The sequence below is a fragment of the Populus trichocarpa genome, chromosome 19 (genome assembly GCF_000002775.5).
Source record: "Populus trichocarpa isolate Nisqually-1 chromosome 19, P.trichocarpa_v4.1, whole genome shotgun sequence".
Lineage (NCBI taxonomy): Eukaryota > Viridiplantae > Streptophyta > Magnoliopsida > Malpighiales > Salicaceae > Populus > Populus trichocarpa.
Genome location: NC_037303.2, coordinates 11,838,902 through 11,860,049, shown reverse-complemented (window position 1 = coordinate 11,860,049; position 21,148 = coordinate 11,838,902). Strand labels below are relative to the sequence as shown.

General features: G+C 32.9%; 2 protein-coding genes across 5 annotated transcripts; both read left to right on the top strand.

Annotated features, from left to right (window-relative positions):
- Positions 1–4,128: 4,128 nt before the first annotated feature.
- On the top strand, positions 4,129–13,554 carry LOC7455272 (uncharacterized). 3 transcript variants are annotated; one of them, XM_052449463.1, is made up of 15 exons: positions 4,129–4,361; positions 4,452–4,537; positions 5,076–5,230; positions 5,995–6,059; positions 6,182–6,367; positions 6,465–6,516; positions 7,443–7,688; positions 7,919–7,998; positions 9,333–9,507; positions 9,647–9,706; positions 9,791–10,051; positions 11,025–11,283; positions 11,366–11,571; positions 11,769–11,819; positions 12,679–13,554. In XM_052449463.1, the coding sequence occupies exons 1-15, from the start codon at positions 4,291–4,293 to the stop codon at positions 12,967–12,969; spliced, it is 2,244 nt and encodes a 747-aa protein (XP_052305423.1). In that variant the 5' UTR covers positions 4,129–4,290; the 3' UTR covers positions 12,970–13,554. The 3 variants fall into 3 exon arrangements, with proteins under 3 accessions (XP_052305423.1, XP_024447197.1, XP_024447196.1); XM_024591429.2 differs by lacking the exon at positions 7,919–7,998 and adding an exon at positions 7,785–7,918 and having other exon boundaries at positions 11,772–11,819; XM_024591428.2 differs by lacking the exon at positions 7,919–7,998 and adding an exon at positions 7,785–7,918 and having other exon boundaries at positions 4,130–4,361.
- A 1,660-nt stretch (positions 13,555–15,214) lies between these two features.
- Positions 15,215–19,982, top strand: LOC7455271 (xylulose kinase 2). 2 transcript variants are annotated; one of them, XM_052449584.1, is made up of 12 exons: positions 15,215–15,406; positions 15,540–15,589; positions 15,854–16,508; positions 16,731–16,819; positions 17,256–17,320; positions 17,689–17,744; positions 18,200–18,320; positions 18,396–18,470; positions 18,556–18,609; positions 19,056–19,150; positions 19,220–19,394; positions 19,598–19,982. In XM_052449584.1, exons 2-12 carry the CDS (start codon positions 15,540–15,542, stop codon positions 19,828–19,830), a joined length of 1,668 nt encoding a protein of 555 aa, XP_052305544.1. In that variant the 5' UTR covers positions 15,215–15,406; the 3' UTR covers positions 19,831–19,982. The 2 variants fall into 2 exon arrangements, with proteins under 2 accessions (XP_052305544.1, XP_052305543.1); XM_052449583.1 differs by having other exon boundaries at positions 15,216–15,589.
- Positions 19,983–21,148: the final 1,166 nt, after the last annotated feature.

Below are 21,148 nucleotides of genomic sequence, written 5' to 3'. Positions count from 1 at the left end.
TAAGCATCACAAAGTGAGATCCAGCAGTCAAACGCAGGAATAAAGGATGACAGCTCTATATTTGCTCTCTCAGCAGCCTCTATGAGATATTGAAGAGCTTGCTTGTCTTTCAAAACATCAACGACTAATCTCAAATCCTGCTAAAATGTTCTGCATTTAGCTCAGGCTAGTTCATCAAGGTGGCTAGACTAATAGGCCATTTCAAGTGAATTAGCAGGTATCCAACGCGCACATATATTTATTTGTAACAAAATGCCATACAATTCTACCATTGAAATAGGTCACATATAATCCAATTAAGTCTTGACAAATCAAGTAAGCTCCATTTAGTCGAACAACCAGCTCTGAAACATATATTTATTGATTTTTATTTTTATTTTCATCAGGGTTTTGGCAGCAAAATGATATATACCTGCCTGTTCTGGAAAATATTTTTGAAAGATTTCTTATCCCCTCAATTTCACTAAATCTTGTTCATTTCCACACATTAATAAATACATACAATAGGCATTTATGTTATAGGCAAAACAACAGGCACCATCAAAAAAAAAAAAAAAAGTACTTCAAATAAATGGGAAAATTACCCTTGTTATATTTACCTTTATTCTTTAAAAATTATAATTCGAATGAATTAACAAATTTATCATCTTATATAATATTACTGAAACAACCTGAATGTAGAGTTTTTAAACCCGGCCCGGTCTAAGGCCTGGATTCCGAGTTATGACTGGATCACCCGGGTTATTTCTGATTTTTTTAAAAAAATCAAAACAACATTGTTTTAGTAAAAAAACAAAAGTTAACGGGTTTTTGACCAGGTCTTGTTGGGTCAACCGGGTCGCCGGGTCACCCCGGGTTTTAACGTTTCCTATTTTTTCTTAAACCTGGCCCGGTACCTGTCGGGTCGGGCCGGGTTTCAAAACTATGCTGGCAAAGACTTTCACTTTCTTCTCTCCATCTCGACCAGCAAAGTAATTATATAAAAGAGTTGCTTAATTGGAAAAGAGAGCTTGTTTACAGAGCAAAAGGAACACAATTTTCTTCTGCAAACCCTAAATTTATGAACCTTTGAAATAATATATCCACAGTTATTTAATGCTCATCAATTCTTTTGGTGTATCATTAGTTGTCTCCCCTTTTTCTTTATGGAACCGTTATTTGTGCTGTTAAGTTGCGGAAATTTCATGGTCACGGTATCATTAATTCGGGGAGATTTGTCATAAATGAATTTACACCTCATATGATGAGTCGTTTAAAGTCAATATACTCGTGATTGTTCTTAAACACCTAAAGTCAATAAATTTTTTTCTGCCTTTGTGTTAAGTTTATTTATTTTTCTTAATAAATGATTTGTTACAAAAGGATTTTTTTTTAGTGAACTTGTCATAGTTAATTTCTTCTTTTTTTTTTTTTAAGATGAAGAAACAAATTCTATTTTCTCTCCTATTTATTGCGGCGATGAAGAATCAAATTATCACTATATTTATTCCTTTTTCTACTTCTTCTTCCAAGTGCAGGATAACCCCAAGGGGACCACAGCTAGTTTGAACGAAAACCCGGAAATTTTTGAAGCAAGTTTGAGTTTTCTCTTTTTTGTTTTTTTTTCGGAAAGAAAAAAGAATTGTCGGACCTCCTTTCCCTAAAACGGGCTGATGAGCTTTTTCAAAAAAAATGACACTGTATTTGAATTTTTTTAAAAAATATATTAATATTAAGGTTGTATTTGACATGGTATGAAGAATTTAAAGAAAAAAAATTATTAAAGAAAATATTTTGAATGACCAATGTAAAGTATGAGAAGAAATTTAGAATAGAAGAAAATGTTATTGTTCAATGATTTGATATTTATTTTACATATAAATCTTGTAGAGTTTATATAAATAGACAACAAAACACATTAGAAAATAAAATAAATTATAGAGAACACGAATGGTTCATAATGATTAGATAAATTGGTTGATCGATTGACTGATACAGGCAGAAGCTAAAACCAACAACAAATAAAGAACACAAGAATTTTTATGAGTGAAAAAAGTTACAGTTGTGAACCTTAAAATTCACATGTTTGTGAACCCTAAATTTATAGGCTTATTCTTTCTAAAATATTAATAATAAAGTCTATCTTTTTAAAATGTTTACAAAATCTTAAAAAGACTAGAAAAAAGCCAGAAACCATCTCTTAACTAGAAAAAAAAAATCAAAAATAATAAGAAATATCACAAAACTGTCAAAACCAGGATCCTGAGATAAAATTTTTGAAATCTGATGATCGAAGTAACGATTCTATATATTGCCACTTTGAGAAAAACAACATTCGGAAACTCCTGTAAAAATTTAAACGCGATCTAATAGTCGGATCAAAGTTATAGTCTTTTTTAACCATCATTTTGGTCTGACACAACCAGACCTCTTCTTAGACCTAGATTTGTCCATAAATACATTTGCTAGGCCATTCACGTAATCTTTCTGGGATAGATCCTCATATAGTTGTAGCAGACTCACACCTGATCGTTCAGAATCACACGTTATCGTAAGCCCGACTATTTTATTGACACTAAAAATCAGAGGACAACTACCTTATAAACAATAATTTTTTAAGATTTTAATTGAAATTTATTTTTTAGTTTACAAGTTGAAAAAAATATATTTTTTGACTTATAAAACATATTTGAAAAAAAAACTTCACAAAATTATAGTTTTTATGTGAAATAGTTAACTGGTTTATATAACAAGATCAACCAACTGATTAGTTGAGCCACGAGATTAGCACTGAAATTACATCTTAAGCTGTTGTGTTTCAAAAACAAGACATGTATAAATGTTCCTACGACAACTATCTTGCACATTTATAAATAATAATATTAAATAAATGTTATATTTTAAAAGTATAAGAAGATAAAAATATGCTATTTTACTATTTTTTTTAATTAATATTATTTTATCAAAACTTAGTTTAAATTTACTGTAGTAATTTAAAAAGCAAAATCCGGTAAAACAGGTAGCTTTTGTGACCCCTGTTAGTGTTACCCCCCGTAAGAAATATATTCCAACTCCTCGCTGAAAAGTTCATTAATAAAGTTAAATCTAAATGATTAATGAATGCTCAAAAGTCACCATCATTGTGCTTTACAAGTCAAAAGTGTGCATCATATTCAAGGACACGAAATTTAAAACTTGTCTTGTTATTATTAAGTAAAAATAAAATTTACTAATAATTTTTAAATGCAAACTAGCATATTTTAAGGGTATGATTATGGTATATGGTAATTTTTATTTGAAAATATATTAGAATAAATTTTATTGAGATTTTATTTTTATTTTTAATATTAATATATTAAAATTATTATAAAACACTAAAAAAATACTAATTTAATATTTTTTTAAACCAAAAATATTTTTTTAAAATATATAAAAATAGACTAAAATCTCTTAATATTTGATTACTATTATATATTTTTATTTATTTAAAAAATATAAAATTCATTCGAAAACTATTTAAGAATAAATTTATATCTTTATCTTTTTTTTAATTAAACATGTTTCTATAAAAATTATTTTTATTTTCTTATCCTCAAATAACCCATCACTAATATAATACTTATGAAACGAGCCTATGTCAGCATTTTAGCTAGCCAAATATTTAGTAGAATAAAGCTAATTTTATTTAAAATTTCTGTCCTAGTTCATGATTTCCTAAGAAATATAAACTCTGGATTTAGAGATTCCTCTCATTTAGGGTATGAGATTATAATAGTGTTTGTTGTTTTAAGTATTTTTCATTTAAAAATATATCAAAAAAATATTTTTTTATTTTTTAAAAATTATTTTTAATATCAATACATAAAAAAATCTAAATACAAAAAAAAATTAATTTTTTTAAAAATACGAGTTGAACCACATTCTCAAACATACTTTTAATATACATAAGATTATTATGGAAGGATATTCAATAAAATTAACAATACTTCATTTATAATTTCCTAAAAATAAAGCTATAAATAAAGCAAATCACAAAATTTGACTACTCTATAGGAATTTAATTTAACATTATATTACAGAAAATAATTTCTTTAACATAGGAAAAATGTAGCATATGATCCATTCCAACCCGTTTTATCCCATTTTGGATGTACTTGGAAAAAATAAAAAAATAGCGTAAGAGCCAAGAAGGAAGAAAAGAAAGGGCATATGATAAAGTCATCATCCTCTGAAAAAGAGCATGTTCTGCAGTTTGTTTTAATCTTAAATAGACATTAGGCCGAAGAAAACAGTCTGTCTGTCTTCGTTGCCATGTTTGAAACAGTGCAAGAAATTGCTGTTTACATTCACAGGTTTCACAACCTAGACCTCTTCCAGCAAGGGTAATAATGTTCTTACCATTTCTTCTCAATCATGTCTCTTTGATTCCCTTTTCATTTCTTTTTGTGGGTTTTCTGTTTTTGGGTGTTTAGATGGTATCAAATGAAGATCAGCATGAGATGGGAAGATAGTGAGTATACTTCCTTAGCAACCCCTGCAAGGGTTGTTCAATATGAAGGTAAAAGCAAATTCAACTCTTATTGCTGTTGTTTTCCTGAGTTTCTTTGTTTCTGCTGGGTTTTCTTCCTAGTTATAAGAAATCTTGTTTGTCACAAGAAAGGTCTAGAATTTTGCTACATTTCTTGTTAATTAACCACAGTTCCTATGCTCATCGTAAACCTCAATAAACTCAAGATTTCTCTCTTTTGTTTGTGTTTTTGTTTCTGGGTTTTTTCTTATATTTGTAGAATATTCACTTGAAGCAAAAAGGTGTGATATTTTGCTATTTTGTTTGTTAATTAACCACAATTCTCCTTCACATTGTATTTAGGCAAAGTATGAGTATTTGGGCAAATTCAGTAACTTTGAGGAGGAGCTGTTTTGGATGTCTACATGAAAATCAGTTGTTTTCATATTTATATGCTTTGATGTTGTTATTGTTCATGCTTAGAGATGCAGTTAGCTTCTATTGAATGATTTACTATTATGTGAATTTTTTCTATGCTTAATGTTTTTGGGACGAGCTAAGAAAGAAATGATATTTATTTGAGCTGCAGCTCCTGATCTGGGTGGTGAAAACATATATGGGATATGGAGGATTGATGATACAGACAATAGTTTCTTGACACAGCCTTTTCGGATTAAATATGCGAGACAAGATATTCGTTTATCTATCATGATTTCCTTCACTCTACCTCTTGGTGAAAATGAGGTAATCCATACTGCTCTCTCTCTCTCTCTCTCTCTCTCTCTCTGTGCGCGCATGCGTGAGTGTTTGTGCAATGCTAGCTTGCCAGATACAATAAGCTGCCATTTTAACTCATATAGTTACAATTAAAGGGGGAAATGCAGCAGAAGGTTGCCTACCTGTGCTCAAGTGAAGTGAAACCAACTTGAATAGAGAAACAAACTGCTCTAGAAAACAGGATTTGCTAGGATATAACAGAAAATCAATATGTATGGTCTGCTTAGTGTTTGGATCTCTCTTATCAAGGTTGATATATATAGCTGGTCTGTGTCTACTATGAAGTGGTCTGGTGAGAAAGAAAAATGATCCTTTGAAAGTTTCTTCTATGTGCGTGTCAAAACTCTGCCACCTACATTGTGATATTGTACCTATGCTTTCATGATGACATCAGAAAGAAGTGGAATATTGCATTTCTCAAAACTAACAAGATTGAGGAACTGTTTTCAAATTTTTTTTAGCTCTAGCTGTTTCTTCTCAAAACTAACAAAATTGTGGAACTGCTTTCAAAAAACTTTCAACTCTAGCTGTCACTGAGAAGAGGATAAAAACATTATTTCGTTTCGATTCTTCAAAATAGCCCCACTCCTTTAACCTGGGATTTAAAGGGAATACTGCTAATATCTTTAATGCATATATTTATTACAATTTTCTGTGCTGTACCTCCCAGCTCAGAACTTACTGATGCAGATATTTAATGTCTTCAAACTGATATGGTCTACAATTTGCAGGGTCCATCAACCTCTGCTGTAATTTTGAAATTCGAGCTTATGCAAGCTCCCATGACAGATACCATGTGAGTTGAGGGAAATTGTTTTTTCATTATTGCAGTTAAAATGATCCATTGTTTTTTCTTGCCCGCTCAATGTTTGTTGATTAAATTTGGATATTGTACTGATAGATATGTGCACTGTACAGGGTTGAGCTGCTGGCTTATCCGGATGCTTCTTCTGTCGCAGTCCATGAATTTAGAATTCCTCCTAAAGCTCTTCTAGGATTGCATTCATATTGCCCTGTCCACTTTGATGCATTTCATTCTGTGCTTGTTGATGTTAGCGTGCATATCAGTCTATTGAAAGCTGGTTCTTTCTTGAAGGTACTCAGGTTTGTCACACTTCTGCATCAAGTCAACCAGCCTTGTCATGATCACTTTTTTTTGACATGGGTTATCTAAAATAACTTGATGAGTTGTATCTTGCAGTGGTTCTTACGGTCAAGATGCTACTGCCAAAATTAGTGATGGGTCCCACCAAGTATGCTCGTACACAATGGATAATCTTTTACATGCTTTTAGCCTCTATGCATAACTTTGTGCATTCATGCATCATTTTGTGGCTTAAATTTCTAGCTTATGCTTCAAGTACTTCTGATTTGTGATGAAAGTATTTACTTGCCACAGACACTCTTGTGCGAATGTCGTTATATTTGAGTGAATGCACTTCTTTTGTTCGTACATGCATGTGCATATATGCCAATTTGCATACCCTTTTCTGCAAAACTTGCAGTTTACTCTAGCTTGGTTTTTATCCTACTATTAGCACTAGTGTACAGTCCAGGCAAGCAATGGGTTGAGTGGGTTGACTGTGACAATTTTCTTTTCAAATCATTCCTTAGTTTTTTGTTTTAAAAATACTAGAAGGAGCTTGTATGATTGCTTCATTAATAAAATTTGCCAGAATAACTTCTTATCTCTTATCTACCTTCAACAAACCTTATTTTAAGTAAGTTTTGATACTTTTTCCAGAGGTATCCAGAAATTGCATTTTATGAAATACTGTAGATCTTTCTATAGGCCTATTCCTTAGTGCAAAGAGAAGAGAATATCGAGATTCACCCAAATAATAGACAACCCCTAGAATCTGGGGATGCTCAATGGATGCTTGAAGGAGAATTAACCTTTATGTGAATTGTAAGCATATAACACATGTTTTTCCTTTTAGGTCTAGTCCTTTTCCTGCAAAAGATAATTGATGAAAAAATATTCTAAAACTACTGGTTTGTATAGCTTAAGAAAAGGTAAAAGTTCTCCTATTTGGTTGAAGCCCAAAGATTTGAGGATGCAATAGCATTTTTAAATTTGACACCTGCTATTATCTGGTGTGGAGGAGCCTGTACTTTAGCTTTATTCAGATTTTATGATATTTCCATGGGTTGAAATTTTCATTTTGTGATTGACCAGGCATTGGGTCTAGTGGCTTCTTTAGATATAAAAAAGATCACACTTGTTAAAGCATTATTAGCTGCCCGCAACACATTGCTGGAAGAGCTACAAAAAATTAGCAAAGGCATTGAGCGCACTATTGATGTATCTGATTTTGCTTCCAACGTGGATGATGTGAGCATGTTTGATTCTATTGTGCAAGCAAATCTGGTTACTGCTGATGTTGCAGTTTCAGGACATGGAAAGCCACAGAATGGCCTTGAGGTCCTTCCTATAATCTGTATAGTTAACACATTTTGATTTTACATTCAGTTTAAGTCCTTTCTTATTTACTTAATATTTTTGTCTCTTCTTGGAAAGAAAGCAAACAGCACTATAGATTTTCAAAGTGATAATTTGCCCCACATTTCATCGAAGGCTGCTGTTGTGAACATCTTTCATTCATTGGGCGCTCAATTATCATATTTATGGAGCATTTTTCTGCAGTTCCACAGGTTTGCCTTTCCACCAAGTTGCCACATTCAGTTAGAGTTTTCTATATTTTCCTTTTACGAGGAAGAATACATTTCATTTGGTAAGTTATAGATGTGACCTTTCATTTAGTTACATCACAACTGACCATAGTTATTTAACCAGAAAAGGCACTTCATCCCTTGCATTTTCTTAAGTGCTTAGATACAAGCTGTAAAATTTGCTTAATTGAAGACCAATGACAGATTTTCTGGTATGCGTTTAACGTGGATCATAAAATTTCTATGATGGAATTTGTGAAACTTATGATGGACAGGCTTGTAACCATTGTTATTCTCATCATCATGAATTCTCATTTTGGTGACTCAACTTAAAGATATAATGCGGAATAAGAGTTACTTATTTAGCAATATTGAATTTACCCACCTGTGGAATGTGGTTTCCATTGCTGGACAACATCAAGGAAAAAATACTTTCCATGGTTGTTTTTTGCAAGCCCTTGTGTTTAAAAAAGCTGGCAGACTCAGGGGTGAAAGAAAAGGACAACAAATTTTGGTAAACTGGTATTGTTAGTTTATTGCAACTATTTGATACTATGTTTGGAATTGTTTGTTTATTTGACTTTATATAGTTTAGTCACAAGGTATGAGGGTTGACAGGATCCCTTCCCAACTTGTACATGGTTAGCATTATATGATCACTTAAGTTACCTAGCTCACAGGTAATTTTAACTCTTAAGGTCTCTTTCTGCTGGGACAGTCTAGATAATTTTAAAAGGGTGGCTGCTGCTCCATTTTCTCTTCTTTTCTTTTCTCTCATCTATTGTCCCATCTTGGATCTATCCTCTCTTCCCACCCCTACCTATTCACATCTCCTTTTTCTCTTTTCTGGAACTCTTCCCTCAAGCTAGTCAAACAAAGATTCCTCCAAAGAATTTTCAATGTGATCAGAGAAGGCAACAATGCATGACTTGCATCTTGGCAATTGTTGGAAAATGAGCTTTTCTTTCATGCGGTTAAAATTTTAGACATCCATGTTAGGGTGTTTTCTGTAACTATCATGGAATCTCAAGGTCCAACTTCAGAATTTTGAAAATCAAAGCCTGGAATTTAAGCAGATGCAGTCTCTGTGTACTATTTGTAAGTTTTCCTAACAGTTTTATTAATACTGTCTGCCTTATGTGTTTTTTGTAACTGAGATGGAACCTCAGGTTGCAAATTGCAGACTAGGGGTTTCTTAAATTAGGACCCAAAGTGTGACCTGACAAACTGCAGGATCTCCCTTTGCACATTTTCTTAAATTTATGATAACCTTTGGCCATCCTTCGTTATGGATTTGATTGATGCTTATTGTTGGTCACATTTATTGATGAGTTGATTCAGATGCAATAACTTTATCTGCACATGTTTATCTACTGGCCTTTTTTCTTCATTCCAGGGCAAACAAAACAAAAATACTGGAGTTTCTGCGTGATGTGTGGACTAAAGATCGACGAGCTGAATGGTCAATATGGATGGTGTACTCTAAGGTTGAGATGCCTCATCATTACATGAGCAGTGGAAGTGATGATTCCTCCCATCATGGCCATAGAAGAGTTTCGAGTTTGTTGAATGTAAATGCTTTATTTTTCTACTCAGTTCATTTCTTATCCATAGACTGTTAGTCCTTTTTTAGACTTTCAGTGATAAACACCATCATGTTCTTTATTCCATGGTCTCCAAGTTGAAATTTTTATTTTCTGTTCTATACAGCCTGCCCAGAGTGCAGCTACACGTGCTGACCTTCATCGGCGAAGTATTGCCCAAATGAGGGTGAGTATTGCTCTCACTTTAACTCATTTGTTTCCTTTATCTTGTAGTCTGGAGCTCTACATGATTATTTTTGTTTCCATGCAGATTAATAATCGGTCAATTCAAGACATGTATATATTTGGGGATCTGCTACGGATTCCTATTATTATTGTGGAACGTGTAACTAATGCACCACTGCGTACTCTTAGTGAAAATTCGTTCTTCAAAAATTTGGACCTGGTAGATGCACATGGCTCGTACAGTGGACCTAGCACTGAATCTGAAGCTGGTAAGAAGCAACCTAGTGCTGCACTGTCAAAAAATGGTCGTGAATTGAAGGCTGTCATCTTTGTGCATGGATTTCAGGCAAGGCTCATTCTTTGTCCTTTAGCCCCCAACCTGTCTAGCTAGCTATTTTACAATCCAATGTGGAAAGTTGTGCTCAATTGATTTCACACCATTTAAGTAATAATTGAAAACCTGTGTTTTATCACTTTCTGATTGAATTTTGTTCTGATCATTTCTACACACCTAAATACTAATTAATTAGTTTAATGCATGTTCAAATTGTTTCTGCAATATGAATTTCCTTAATTTGTTGTTTATCAGGTATCCACCAAATTCTCCAAAAGAGAGTTCTGATATTGGTATAATAAAGATGATAAAGGGATGCAGTAGTTATGGAATATTATTTTTGTTTTCTGGTTGAATCTTCCTTTTTTGGCACAGTCATCTCTTTTTTTTTCCTTTTTTTTTGCAGTACCATAAAAAAAAATAGTGTCTTTGAGAAGGCCCTTGGAGTTTTCATCTTAAACAAATATTTGAAATGTCCAAATATTAGAGCTTCTTACTTTTAATTTAATTGCTTGACCCTGACTGATAAGTAATGGCTTGCCATCCACCATTTATAGGTTTAAATTCAGTCTGGGTCAATTCTAACGATTTGATTCACCTCTTCCCATCAGATAATTGGAAACTATGGGATCAAATTCTTCTTGCAGATGGAACTTTAGAAATAGATGATCTTTTTTTCATAAGGATTTGGATCTGTTACTATGGATTTATTGGTTTATGGTTTCATGCACCAATAGTTTGCTTGTTTGAGCCTGTTTCATTCACATATTTGTAATCCTATGAACCCAAAAGTGAGAAAGGGAATTCTATATTTGTAAGATTTTAGGTAATAAATTTTTTCTTATTTCATTCAAGTTCTTTGCAATAGATTGTTATGCTGTCCTGGACAATGTATAATGAAGTCTACCTATTCCTCTTGTGAACTGTTTTGTAGTTTTAATCATAAATTGGTTTAATTTTGTTTGTCATATCTACAACCCATCAGGGACACCATCTGGATTTACGGCTTGTTCGCAATCAATGGCTTTTAATAGACCCCAAGATGGAGTTCCTTATGTCAGAGGTAAATGAAGACAAAACATCTGGAGACTTTAGAGAAATGGGACAAAGGCTGGCAGAGGAAGTTATCTCTTTCCTTAAAAAGAAAATGGATAAAGTTTCAAGATCTGGTCTGTTAAGGGATATCAAGCTTAGCTTTGTTGGACATTCTATTGGAAATATTATCATAAGAACAGCATTAGCAGGTAATATAATCAATGCAATGCAATGCCTTACTATTCTATTAACATGTAATTTGAAACTTGTTCTGTATTTGTGTTGCCACAGAGAGCATAATGGAACCATACCTAAGATATCTTCACACATATGTTTCTATATCTGGTCCGCATTTGGGGTATCTTTACAGTTCAAACTCCCTGTTTAACTCTGGGATGTGGCTTTTGAAAAAACTTAAGGGAACTCAGTGCATTCATCAACTTACGTTCACAGATGACCCAAATCTCCAAAATACTTTCTTGTACAAACTCTGCGAGGTACTAAGAATCCTAGTTTGTTCCTTTGTTTTGATTGTAGAAAGAGATTATGCTTTATAAAGAAAAAGAAAAAGAAGTGATGACCAGATCTGAAAAATAACAACTCGCATTCAAGTAGCTTGTGTGTGTGATATCAAAGCAGATGCTAACTTATATTTTTTGACTGAGTTCTAAAACTGTATAATTTGTTCTTTCAGCAGAAGACATTGGAGAATTTCAGGCATATAGTACTGCTATCTTCACCCCAGGTATGTCATGCTATGCCTAAAAGGAAATTTGCTTCTTGAAGCTCCACAGTTTAGTCATTTCTCTTCTGTTTGCTAACAAGTTTTCACGTTTTTCTAGTGTAAAATGATCTATTTAACTAGCCTGTTCAAATTTGAGCAATTTGCAGGTTATATCACTTCTTTAATCATGATAATTATTGCGGGATGATAGGTACATGTTACATAAATGTTGATATACTAAAATCCTGTTTGCAGTAGACATGTATTTACTGGTCAACTGGAAAAAGGGGCATCATAAATTGACCTTCTTTCGCACCAAGGGGGCTTATTTCAAGATGCTTTAATGACTTGAAATCACAATTTGACTTGTATTGAAAGGAAATACCAACACAAGCTTCGTGTGAAGGATTCTCAGTCCCTGTTTGGTTTGCCAAGAATTGGAAATGGATGGGAATAAGATTCCCATTCCAATTCCAAATGGATCTCACATATAATTTTATTTGAAATTATACTTAGGTGTAACAGTCTCTTAAAACTACAGAAAGGGAGAGTTTATTCCACTTCAATAAAATATCACATTTCTTGTAGAATTTCCATCTTTTTGTAATTAGCAAAACCAATTGCATTGAACAAGGAATGGAAAGGCTTTATACTATAGCCAACTCTGCATGACCTAAACATTTTTTGACAGGCTTTTCTTGAATCTGAGTCCAGGTTCATTGAGTTGCCTCTGTATTTAAAATGGTATCTACAGTATTTGTTGCTTTAGATATACCTTGAAATTCTATTTTGTGTGAGATATTAATTGAACATATGGTAGTTGTGAAGAAAGCTATCTCATTCTACTCATTTAGTCACTAGTTTATTACAATTTTTTCAGGATGGTTACGTACCATATCATTCTGCCAGAATTGAACTGTGCCAGGCTGCTTCCTTGGACCACTCAAAAAAGGGTAGAGTGTTCCTGCAGATGCTGAATAATTGTTTGGATCAGATACGAGCCCCCACACCTGAGCATCGACTATTCATGCGCTGTGATGTAAACTTTGATACCTCCAGCTATGGCAGGAGTTTGAACACAATCATTGGGCGAGCTGCTCATATTGAGTTTTTGGAGTCTGATGTTTTTGCAAAATTCATAATGTGGTCTTTCCAGGAACTATTCCGTTGATTAGCATGAGAACCTGAAGTCTTTTCCGCTTCAGCTTTGCTAGCCCATCTTTGGCTGGCAGTCATGCCTGTGTTTCCTGGCAACAAGGATGAAAAAGTATCAAGGTGTTGGAATTGGATGACCAGGAAAAGGCAGCCATATACTTTCATCCGGGCTGGTCAGATGCCAGTTGGTTTCTGTGAATTATTGGCGTGATGCTAATTCCACTTGAAGAAAGGCATAGTATGTAAATATTGTTTCTGACCCAAGCCAGCAGTCCCACAATATTTTGTGCACTATTCAAGAGGCAGCCGGTCCATGGTTGAGATTTCAAGCTGCAGAGTTTACCTGGAAACTTGCACTGAAGTTTTGAAGAAAAAGTGTAATTGTTTTCTAGGTTAAACCAAGCTAGGTGGACAATGGAAACACTTATTTTCTTGGTTAGATAGACCCTAAGGATGTGCTTCTGCAACTATAGATGCAATCTCTACCAGGTAGGAGGATTATGTTTATAACCAGTTCTAGGATGTTGGGTATATTCTCGACATAGTTTTAGAGTTTCTGTTAAATATTTGTCCATGGCAATTTGATTCTATATTCTTACTAGGAGAGAGCAAGAACTAGAACTTGGAGACAGCATGCCCCATTTCTCCAAAGCCTGCTGAGTGCTGAACAGCTCTCTTTGGAGCCATCTATTAGTGTAAAGATAACTGATGCATCAAATCATACCAGCATTGCACCATCTCTGGTTTTTAGGGCTCCCTGTTCTGAACACCAGACGAGTAGTGAGATTAAAAAAGGGCATAACAAGTAGACCGAACACCACCAACCTTTACCGACAACAAATGTAGATGCCAAACAGAACCCCCATAAGCTCCAGCCGAGCAAAACTGGCTCCTGAATCTTTGGAACCAGATCCTAAATGGAGAATTTCGGATGTTGTCTCTGTCATGTTTGATTCATCATTGAAATTTGAAAGTATACGAACAATTCAAACAAATTTATTATCTTACCCTTGCAATATAAGAAATTTAATTGCCAATTTGATGTATTTTTCTAAATAATTACTCTTGTAAGCACAAGCATATTATACAAATAATAACTACTGAATAAAATAATATATCTATTAACACATTATATAAATAATAACTACTGAATTTCTTTTTTCAACAGCAAACGCAATTAAAAAAAAATCCACTTAATCTTAGAAACTACAAAATATACTTTTCTTAATTTTTATCATCTCTTCTTCAGTTATTTCGAGATAATAGTTAAATAATTATCTTGTAATAATAATTAAACTATAAATTAAAAAAAAAAATGTCGTGATTATTAAAACATTCCGTAATCAAATCTTATAATGGAAATATTATCTTTTTTCTAAAAATGAGTGCATTTATTTTCTGAAAAGTAATTTTCCAAATTTTCTTGTGTTTGTTTGCTATTAGAAAAGTTAATCAACGAAAAACATTTTCCTGTTAAAGAAAAATTTGGCTTAATTTCCAGGAAAGTGTTTTCCTTGTATTTTGGGCAGAAAACACTTTCTAGAAGTTGTGAAAAATTTAAAAATATCATATTATTTGTTGATTATGTCAAATTTGATCCTCACATTTTTTATTGCTATATATTTTGTTTGAATCTTTTTTTTCTTCAAATTCATCCCTTAAAATTTGATTTTTATATTAACTTTGGTCCTTATTTTTATGATTATTATTTACTTTTCTCTTATCATTTTTTAAATTGAAATTTTTTATCTATTAAATTTGGTCCTCATTCTTTTGATTGTTACTTATTTTATTTAAAATAATTTATGAAATTATAATTATAATTATTTTAATTTCATCATCTTTTAATTTTTTTATACGTTAGATTTGATCTCTATTATTTTAATTATTATTTATTTTATTTGAGATAATTTATAAAATTAGATTTTTTTCAATTTCATTCCCTTTATTCCCATTCAACTTTTTAATTTGTAAGATTTGTTTCTTATTATTTTAATAAACTTGAAAAAAAAACATTAATAAACTATTTTCCAGTTCATTTTTCATAACATAACCATACACTGAAAAGTGATTTCCAAATTACTTTTCATGACACTACTACACATCAAAAAAATAATTTATTTTTTCAAAATTTATTTTTTAAAATAACAATTTTTTAAAAAATCACTTTTCTGCAAATAAACTGTCCTTAATTAGAAAAGGTTTTGGATAATGTACGTTAGGAGTCATTATCCGCTTTACGTGTAGCTGACATGGCATGAGATGACAAGAGAATGACAGAGTTCTCCCGGCTCCCATGTCTAGCGTACGAGGAGACCGGTTCATCAGATACCAAACAACTTGTCTAAAGAAGTTCCAGAGGAGAGGAGAGATCATCTCAAAATCTGTTCGGATTCTGTGGATACAAATCTTGTCTTGTATACTTAATCACTGACTCATAATCCTATCCAAACGTATCTTCTCTCGTCATCCAATATATTTTGAAAGCAAATTTGATTTATTGCTATATCTATCAATTTTCTTCTCAAATCTCAGTACCTTTTCTAGTCGGTTCTCAAAGTTTGGTGCTTTGTACTGATAACACAGATGGCGCTTCCTCATGGCTCTCTTTTTCTTGGATTTGACAGCTCCACCCAGTAAGGCTTGTCCTCTCTTTTTCTTTCTGAAATTTGTTTCTTTAATGCTGTAACACTGAATTAAATTGGCCCAGATAGCTTAATTTGGTTTTTGATCTATGTTTTCTTGAAGAATTTGGGTTTTGCGTGTTAATGTACTGAAATTGTAATGATCTGTTTATTAATCAATCCAATTAGATGTTTTTTTGTGACCTTTTTTCATGTTTTTTTGGGAATTATATATGGGATTGGAATTTTCTAAATTAACTGTGATTTGTTTCACAGGTCATTGAAAGCAACTGTCTTAGATTCCAATCTCAATATTGTCAAATCAGAGCAAATTCATTTTGATTCTGATTTGCCCCACTACAAAACCAAAGATGGGGTCTATAGAGACCCTTCTGACAATGGCAGGATTGTTTCACCCACCTTGTTGTGGGTAGAAGCTCTTGAACTTGTTCTTCAAAGGCTTGTGAAATCAGGTTTGGATTTTGGGAAAGTTGCTGCTGTTTCTGGTAGTGGACAGCAACATGGTAGTGTTTATTGGAAGAAAGGTGGTTCTGGAATATTATCATCACTGGACTCCAAGAAACCATTGGTGGATCAATTAGGTGATGCCTTTTCCATCAAGGAATCGCCGGTTTGGATGGACAGTAGCACGACTACACAATGTAGAGAGATAGAGAAAGCTGTTGGCAGTGCATTGGAGTTGTCTCAGATAACTGGGTCACGTGCTTATGAAAGGTTCACTGGACCACAGATTAGGAAAATATATCAGACACAACCAGAGGCTTATAATAACACTGAGAGGATTTCCCTTGTTAGCTCATTTATGGCTTCACTTTTAGTTGGGGCTTATGCTAGTATTGATCACACTGATGGTGCTGGCATGAACTTGATGGATATCAACCAGAGAGTATGGTCTAAAAAGGTTTTAGAGGTATATATTGAATGTGTTCAATTGATACTTTGTAGTGGCTACCTAAAAAGGTTTTAGAGGTATATATTGAATGTGTTCAATTGATACTTTGTAGTGCCTACCTAAAAAGGTTTTAGAGGTATATATTGAATGTGTTCAATTGATACTTTGTAGTGGCTACCTTATTCCTCTTTCTTGTCAAAGTAATGAAGTTGATTATTAGTGAATTATTGCTAAATGCAGGTTACCGCACCAGGTTTAGAGGAAAAACTTGGAAAGCTGGCCCCTGCCCATGCTGTTGCTGGCAATATTGCTTCCTATTTTGTGGAGAGGTTAGCAGCATAGTTGTATGAATTTTACTTATCTCTTACATGTATTGTGCTTTAGGTGGATTTATTTTCTCGTTAATAGCAATTAGCAAGTTACAAATGGCTTGAGAATGCAAGGGACAACATTGTTGCTGGTGCAATATGCATTTCAACTTAATCAGTTAGGTTTTTCATGTGAGTCGATCTTATTAGTTATAATATATGGTTAAGTCACTAAAAACTATTCTTTTGAAAAGAGATGGCAAGAATCTGAAAGGTAAAAGTAAAATGATTTTATGGCCAAGCCTGCTTTTAGTTGTGTGGACAATTTAGCAATGAATATGAAAAGAGGAGAGAAAGGAAGTCCTTTGCCCTGACGCTTCATTAATGTATTTTACTTTGTTCTTGCATTTCTGTCAATTTATACTAACAGCTTGAGAACCCATGAATTTTCTTGCAGATATAATTTTAATAAGAATTGTTTGGTTGTTCAATGGTCTGGAGACAATCCAAACAGTTTAGCAGGTAACCTTTACTATTTTGTTTGAAACTTGGAAAATCTTAATTGAACTTGGGTTTATGATATGATTTCATGGTTCTGTCTACCATTTGGGTTTTTCATAGTTAGAAATATGCTTGGCATTGGAGCTCATAAATATGTTTCATGAATCTTTTTTGTCTGTTAAAGAGGTATATGATACAATTTAATGTGTTTGTTTGGTTTGAGCAATCAATTAATGTAGTGAGTAAAACAAATCTAAAATTTTTAGAGAAGTAATTATATTTTGAGTTATGAATATCTGGTGTAAAATGAAGTCCATGTTTTGTACTTTCATTCTTTTTCTTGATTGTCTTTCTTTTTTCTTAACCGATAAAGGACACTGAACCTGCAGGTTTAACTCTTAGCGTTCCGGGGGATCTGGCAATCAGTCTTGGAACTAGTGATACTGTAAGAATACAAGACTGCAGCTTTGTACTAGTACATGTAGTCTTAATACTTGAAGACCATAGTAATGAAAATCACCAAATCATGTGCTTGAATGGATATGGCTTTTATCTGTTGATTGAATTTGCAAACACAAGAATTGTCAAATGCTAGTTTTCCTTTTAGAATTTACAGATTCTGATTATCAAAATCCTTTTTGTCAAAGATTTTAGTTCCACCATCATATGTTCGAATTAGACGTCTGATAGAACTTATGAGAGCTGCCTTAGAAACCATTTATTATTTTTTCAGTACTGGTCATCCTTGTTAAAAAAAATCCCTTGCTTATCTACTTTATTTATTTGTACGTACTTCCTATCAATGTTGTGCTAGTCTAGAAACTCCACATGAATTCTCCCTTGTTAAATAAGAATCAATTATTATGTGCCAATCTTACAAAAAAATTCTTTTTACTCCAGGTTTTTGGGATTGCAAGTGACCCCAAACCTGGATTAGAAGGGCATGTTTTCCCTAATCCTGTTGACACACAAGGTTACATGGTTATGTTATGCTACAAAAATGGATCTTTGACTCGAGAAGGTACTGTTTGATTCCTGTGTTTTCCAGCAAATACCATTTAGTAGCTCCTTAATATGACTGCAATCTTGATTTTAGATGTGCGCAACCGTTGTGCTGAAAAATCTTGGGAAATCTTCAATAAGTATCTGGAGCAAACACCAGCTCTTAATGGTTTGTATATGCACTGAATGACTTTCCTTTTCCTGGATATCTATGGTTTTCTTGCTCTCCGTTTCCTGATTCAGTTTGTCAATAGGTGGGAAGATGGGTTTCTACTACAAGGACCATGAAATTCTCCCTCCCCTTCCAGGTATGTTTTTGGATGTTTCTTATGACGATTTTTTTGTCTAAAAGAAACAATATGTTGAGCATCTGCATTTCAGTCACTGCTAGTTTCTAACATTAATTTTTCTGGATGGTGAGCTTCTATTAATCATTTAGGGGTATCAATTCCATGACATTGTTGTTGAAAACTTTGCTTGTGGGTTCTGTGATGTTTCAGAAACAAAAATTGGGGTGATAGAACTTTAGATGCAACTAGAGCTGTGTGGCGATGCCGAGAGCTTATATAGTGGTATAGCACTTAAGGAAATGAATGCCCATCCAGAAAGATCTTTGAAATTGCAAAAAATGATTTGATTTAACCATTAAGACTGCATTTATTTTCTCTTTCTTTTTTAACCTATTTTGTACTTCTACAAGTCTATTATCTAAAGAAGCCTCAAAGGATTAATAGTCAGTTTCTAATGAACCCAGTTGGCTTCCATCGCTATGTGCTCCCAAATTTCACGGGCAACAACGTGGAGGGATTGAATGAACAGGAAGTGAAGGAATTTGATCCTCCTTCTGAGGTGAGAATTTCTAAAAGTATGTGTGCCAATGCAACTGTTCTCTTTAATGAAAGACATCTTTAATTTCAGGTCCGAGCAGTGATCGAGGGCCAGTTCCTCTCAATGCGAGCTCATTCTGAAAGATTTGGCATGCCTTCCCCTCCAAAACGAATAATAGCTACCGGAGGAGCATCAGCTAATGGTAGCATTTTGAACTCTTTAGCATCGATATTTGGCTGTGATGTCTATACAGTCCAACAACCCGGTGAGCAGTTTTTTCCATGAAAACAATCACCCTCTACCATATAATTATTGGATATCTAGTTTGATTCAAAATCCTGGAAAAAACTCATGTCAACAGAGAATACATACCTGGAAATCAAAATCAATGTTGTTAGGCTGACTTTATCGTTCACATGTTACCATCCCAGTTTGATATGATGAATAACCTTTGTATTTGGTTGACAGATTCTGCTTCGCTTGGAGGTGCATTGAGGGCTGCTCATGGCTGGCTGTGCAGTCAGAAAGGAAGTTTTGTGCCAATTGCAGACCTGTACGAGGGCAAGTTAGAGAAGTCAGCTCTGAGCTGCAAGCTTTCCGTGAAAGCTGGGGACCAAGAACTGGTTTCCAAGTATGCTTTATTGATGAAGAAGAGAATGGAGATAGAGAATCGCCTTGTCAAAGATCTAGGACGATGCTGATGCAGAGAAACCACATTGATCTGTAACTCATCACCTTTTCTATATATTTTTAATCTGGAAATGCAGCATCTTTCCTCTCAATGGGAATGCTTAATAAGGATTTTTATTCTTTTTTTGTTTGCATCATATCAAAGTTCTTTTACGTTAACTCAGTATGAAGAATCTTTCCTCCAAAATTGCCCTGGCTAATTTCATTCGTAGCCCCTCAAAACTCATATCTTTTAAGTTTATATTGGTGCAGGCTGTTTCTTTGAAGTCTCTTTTTTCCAGTTTCTATCCAATTGCCCGTTATAGCATCACTCTTCTTTCAGAAAAAGATTTTAGATTGTCTGCTTTTTTTGAAAATATTAGGTATGGGAAAATTTCTCATCGCAGTAGTATAAATCGCAGTAGTATAAATCTAAAGAGTTAGCTTGATGATTAAGAAAATAAACTTTAATTTTTTTTCTTTCTAAATTCAAATTTTAGGATCACCAACGAAAAGAATTTGTTAGATTCTGCCGAATGCACCATGTTGATGTATGAAGTGTGTTTTTGAGATCGTTCATGTTTGTTTTTTTATTGGAAAATATTTTTTAAAAAAATTATTTTTTTATTTGAAATTATATTTTAGTATTTTTATATCATTATGATAGGTTGATATTAAAAATAAATTTTAAAAATTAAAAATATATTTTTAAATAAAAAATACTTTTAAAAATAACATTAATATAAAACATACTAAAAAAACAACCAGTTTTGACTGCCCTCCAAACGTAGACATATAAATTTGCACCTAAAAAATAAAACTAAAAAAATATAAAGTACAACAAATATGATATTTTATTAATGCATGGATACAAAATGTATTATAAAAATCCTTTTTTTTTTAATTTAATTTTTTTTATTTAAAAATAATTTTTTATGTTATTCGATTGTTTTGACGTGGTGATGTCAAAAATAATTTTAAAAAAATAAAAAAAATATTATTTTAATGCATTTCCAAGTAAAAAACACTTTAAATCATAAGCGTTACCATATTTTCAAGCACACAAAATATAATTTCAAAGGTATTTGAGAATACAATGGAAGATATTTTTTAAAATAGTTTCTCGTTAGAAAATATATTAAAATAATTTTTTTAAATATTTTTATTTTTGATATTAACACATCAAAATAAAATAAAAAAAACAAGAAAAATATCAACATAATTTTATTTTTAAAATGAAAACACTTTAAAAATATTTGGACAACACATGATGATTTGCTTTATTTATCCTCAAAGTGTTAAAGGCAAACTGTACAGGTGCGGTGTACTTTATCCAGTAAAGCTTTAAAG

Bases quoted from the DNA above. Each gene is read 5' to 3' on its own strand.
- LOC7455272 (XM_024591428.2), top strand. From the start codon at position 4,291: ATGTTTGAAACAGTGCAAGAAATTGCTGTTTACATTCACAGGTTTCAC. The intron at 5,231-5,994 runs GTAATCCATACT...TACAATTTGCAG, and splicing joins TACCTCTTGGTGAAAATGAG to GGTCCATCAACCTCTGCTGT. The intron at 7,689-7,784 runs GTCCTTCCTATA...CTTCTTGGAAAG, and splicing joins AGCCACAGAATGGCCTTGAG to AAAGCAAACAGCACTATAGA.
- LOC7455271 (XM_052449584.1), top strand. From the start codon at position 15,540: ATGGCGCTTCCTCATGGCTCTCTTTTTCTTGGATTTGACAGCTCCACC. The intron at 18,610-19,055 runs GTATGTTTTTGG...TAATGAACCCAG, and splicing joins AATTCTCCCTCCCCTTCCAG to TTGGCTTCCATCGCTATGTG. The intron at 19,395-19,597 runs GTGAGCAGTTTT...TTTGGTTGACAG, and splicing joins CTATACAGTCCAACAACCCG to ATTCTGCTTCGCTTGGAGGT.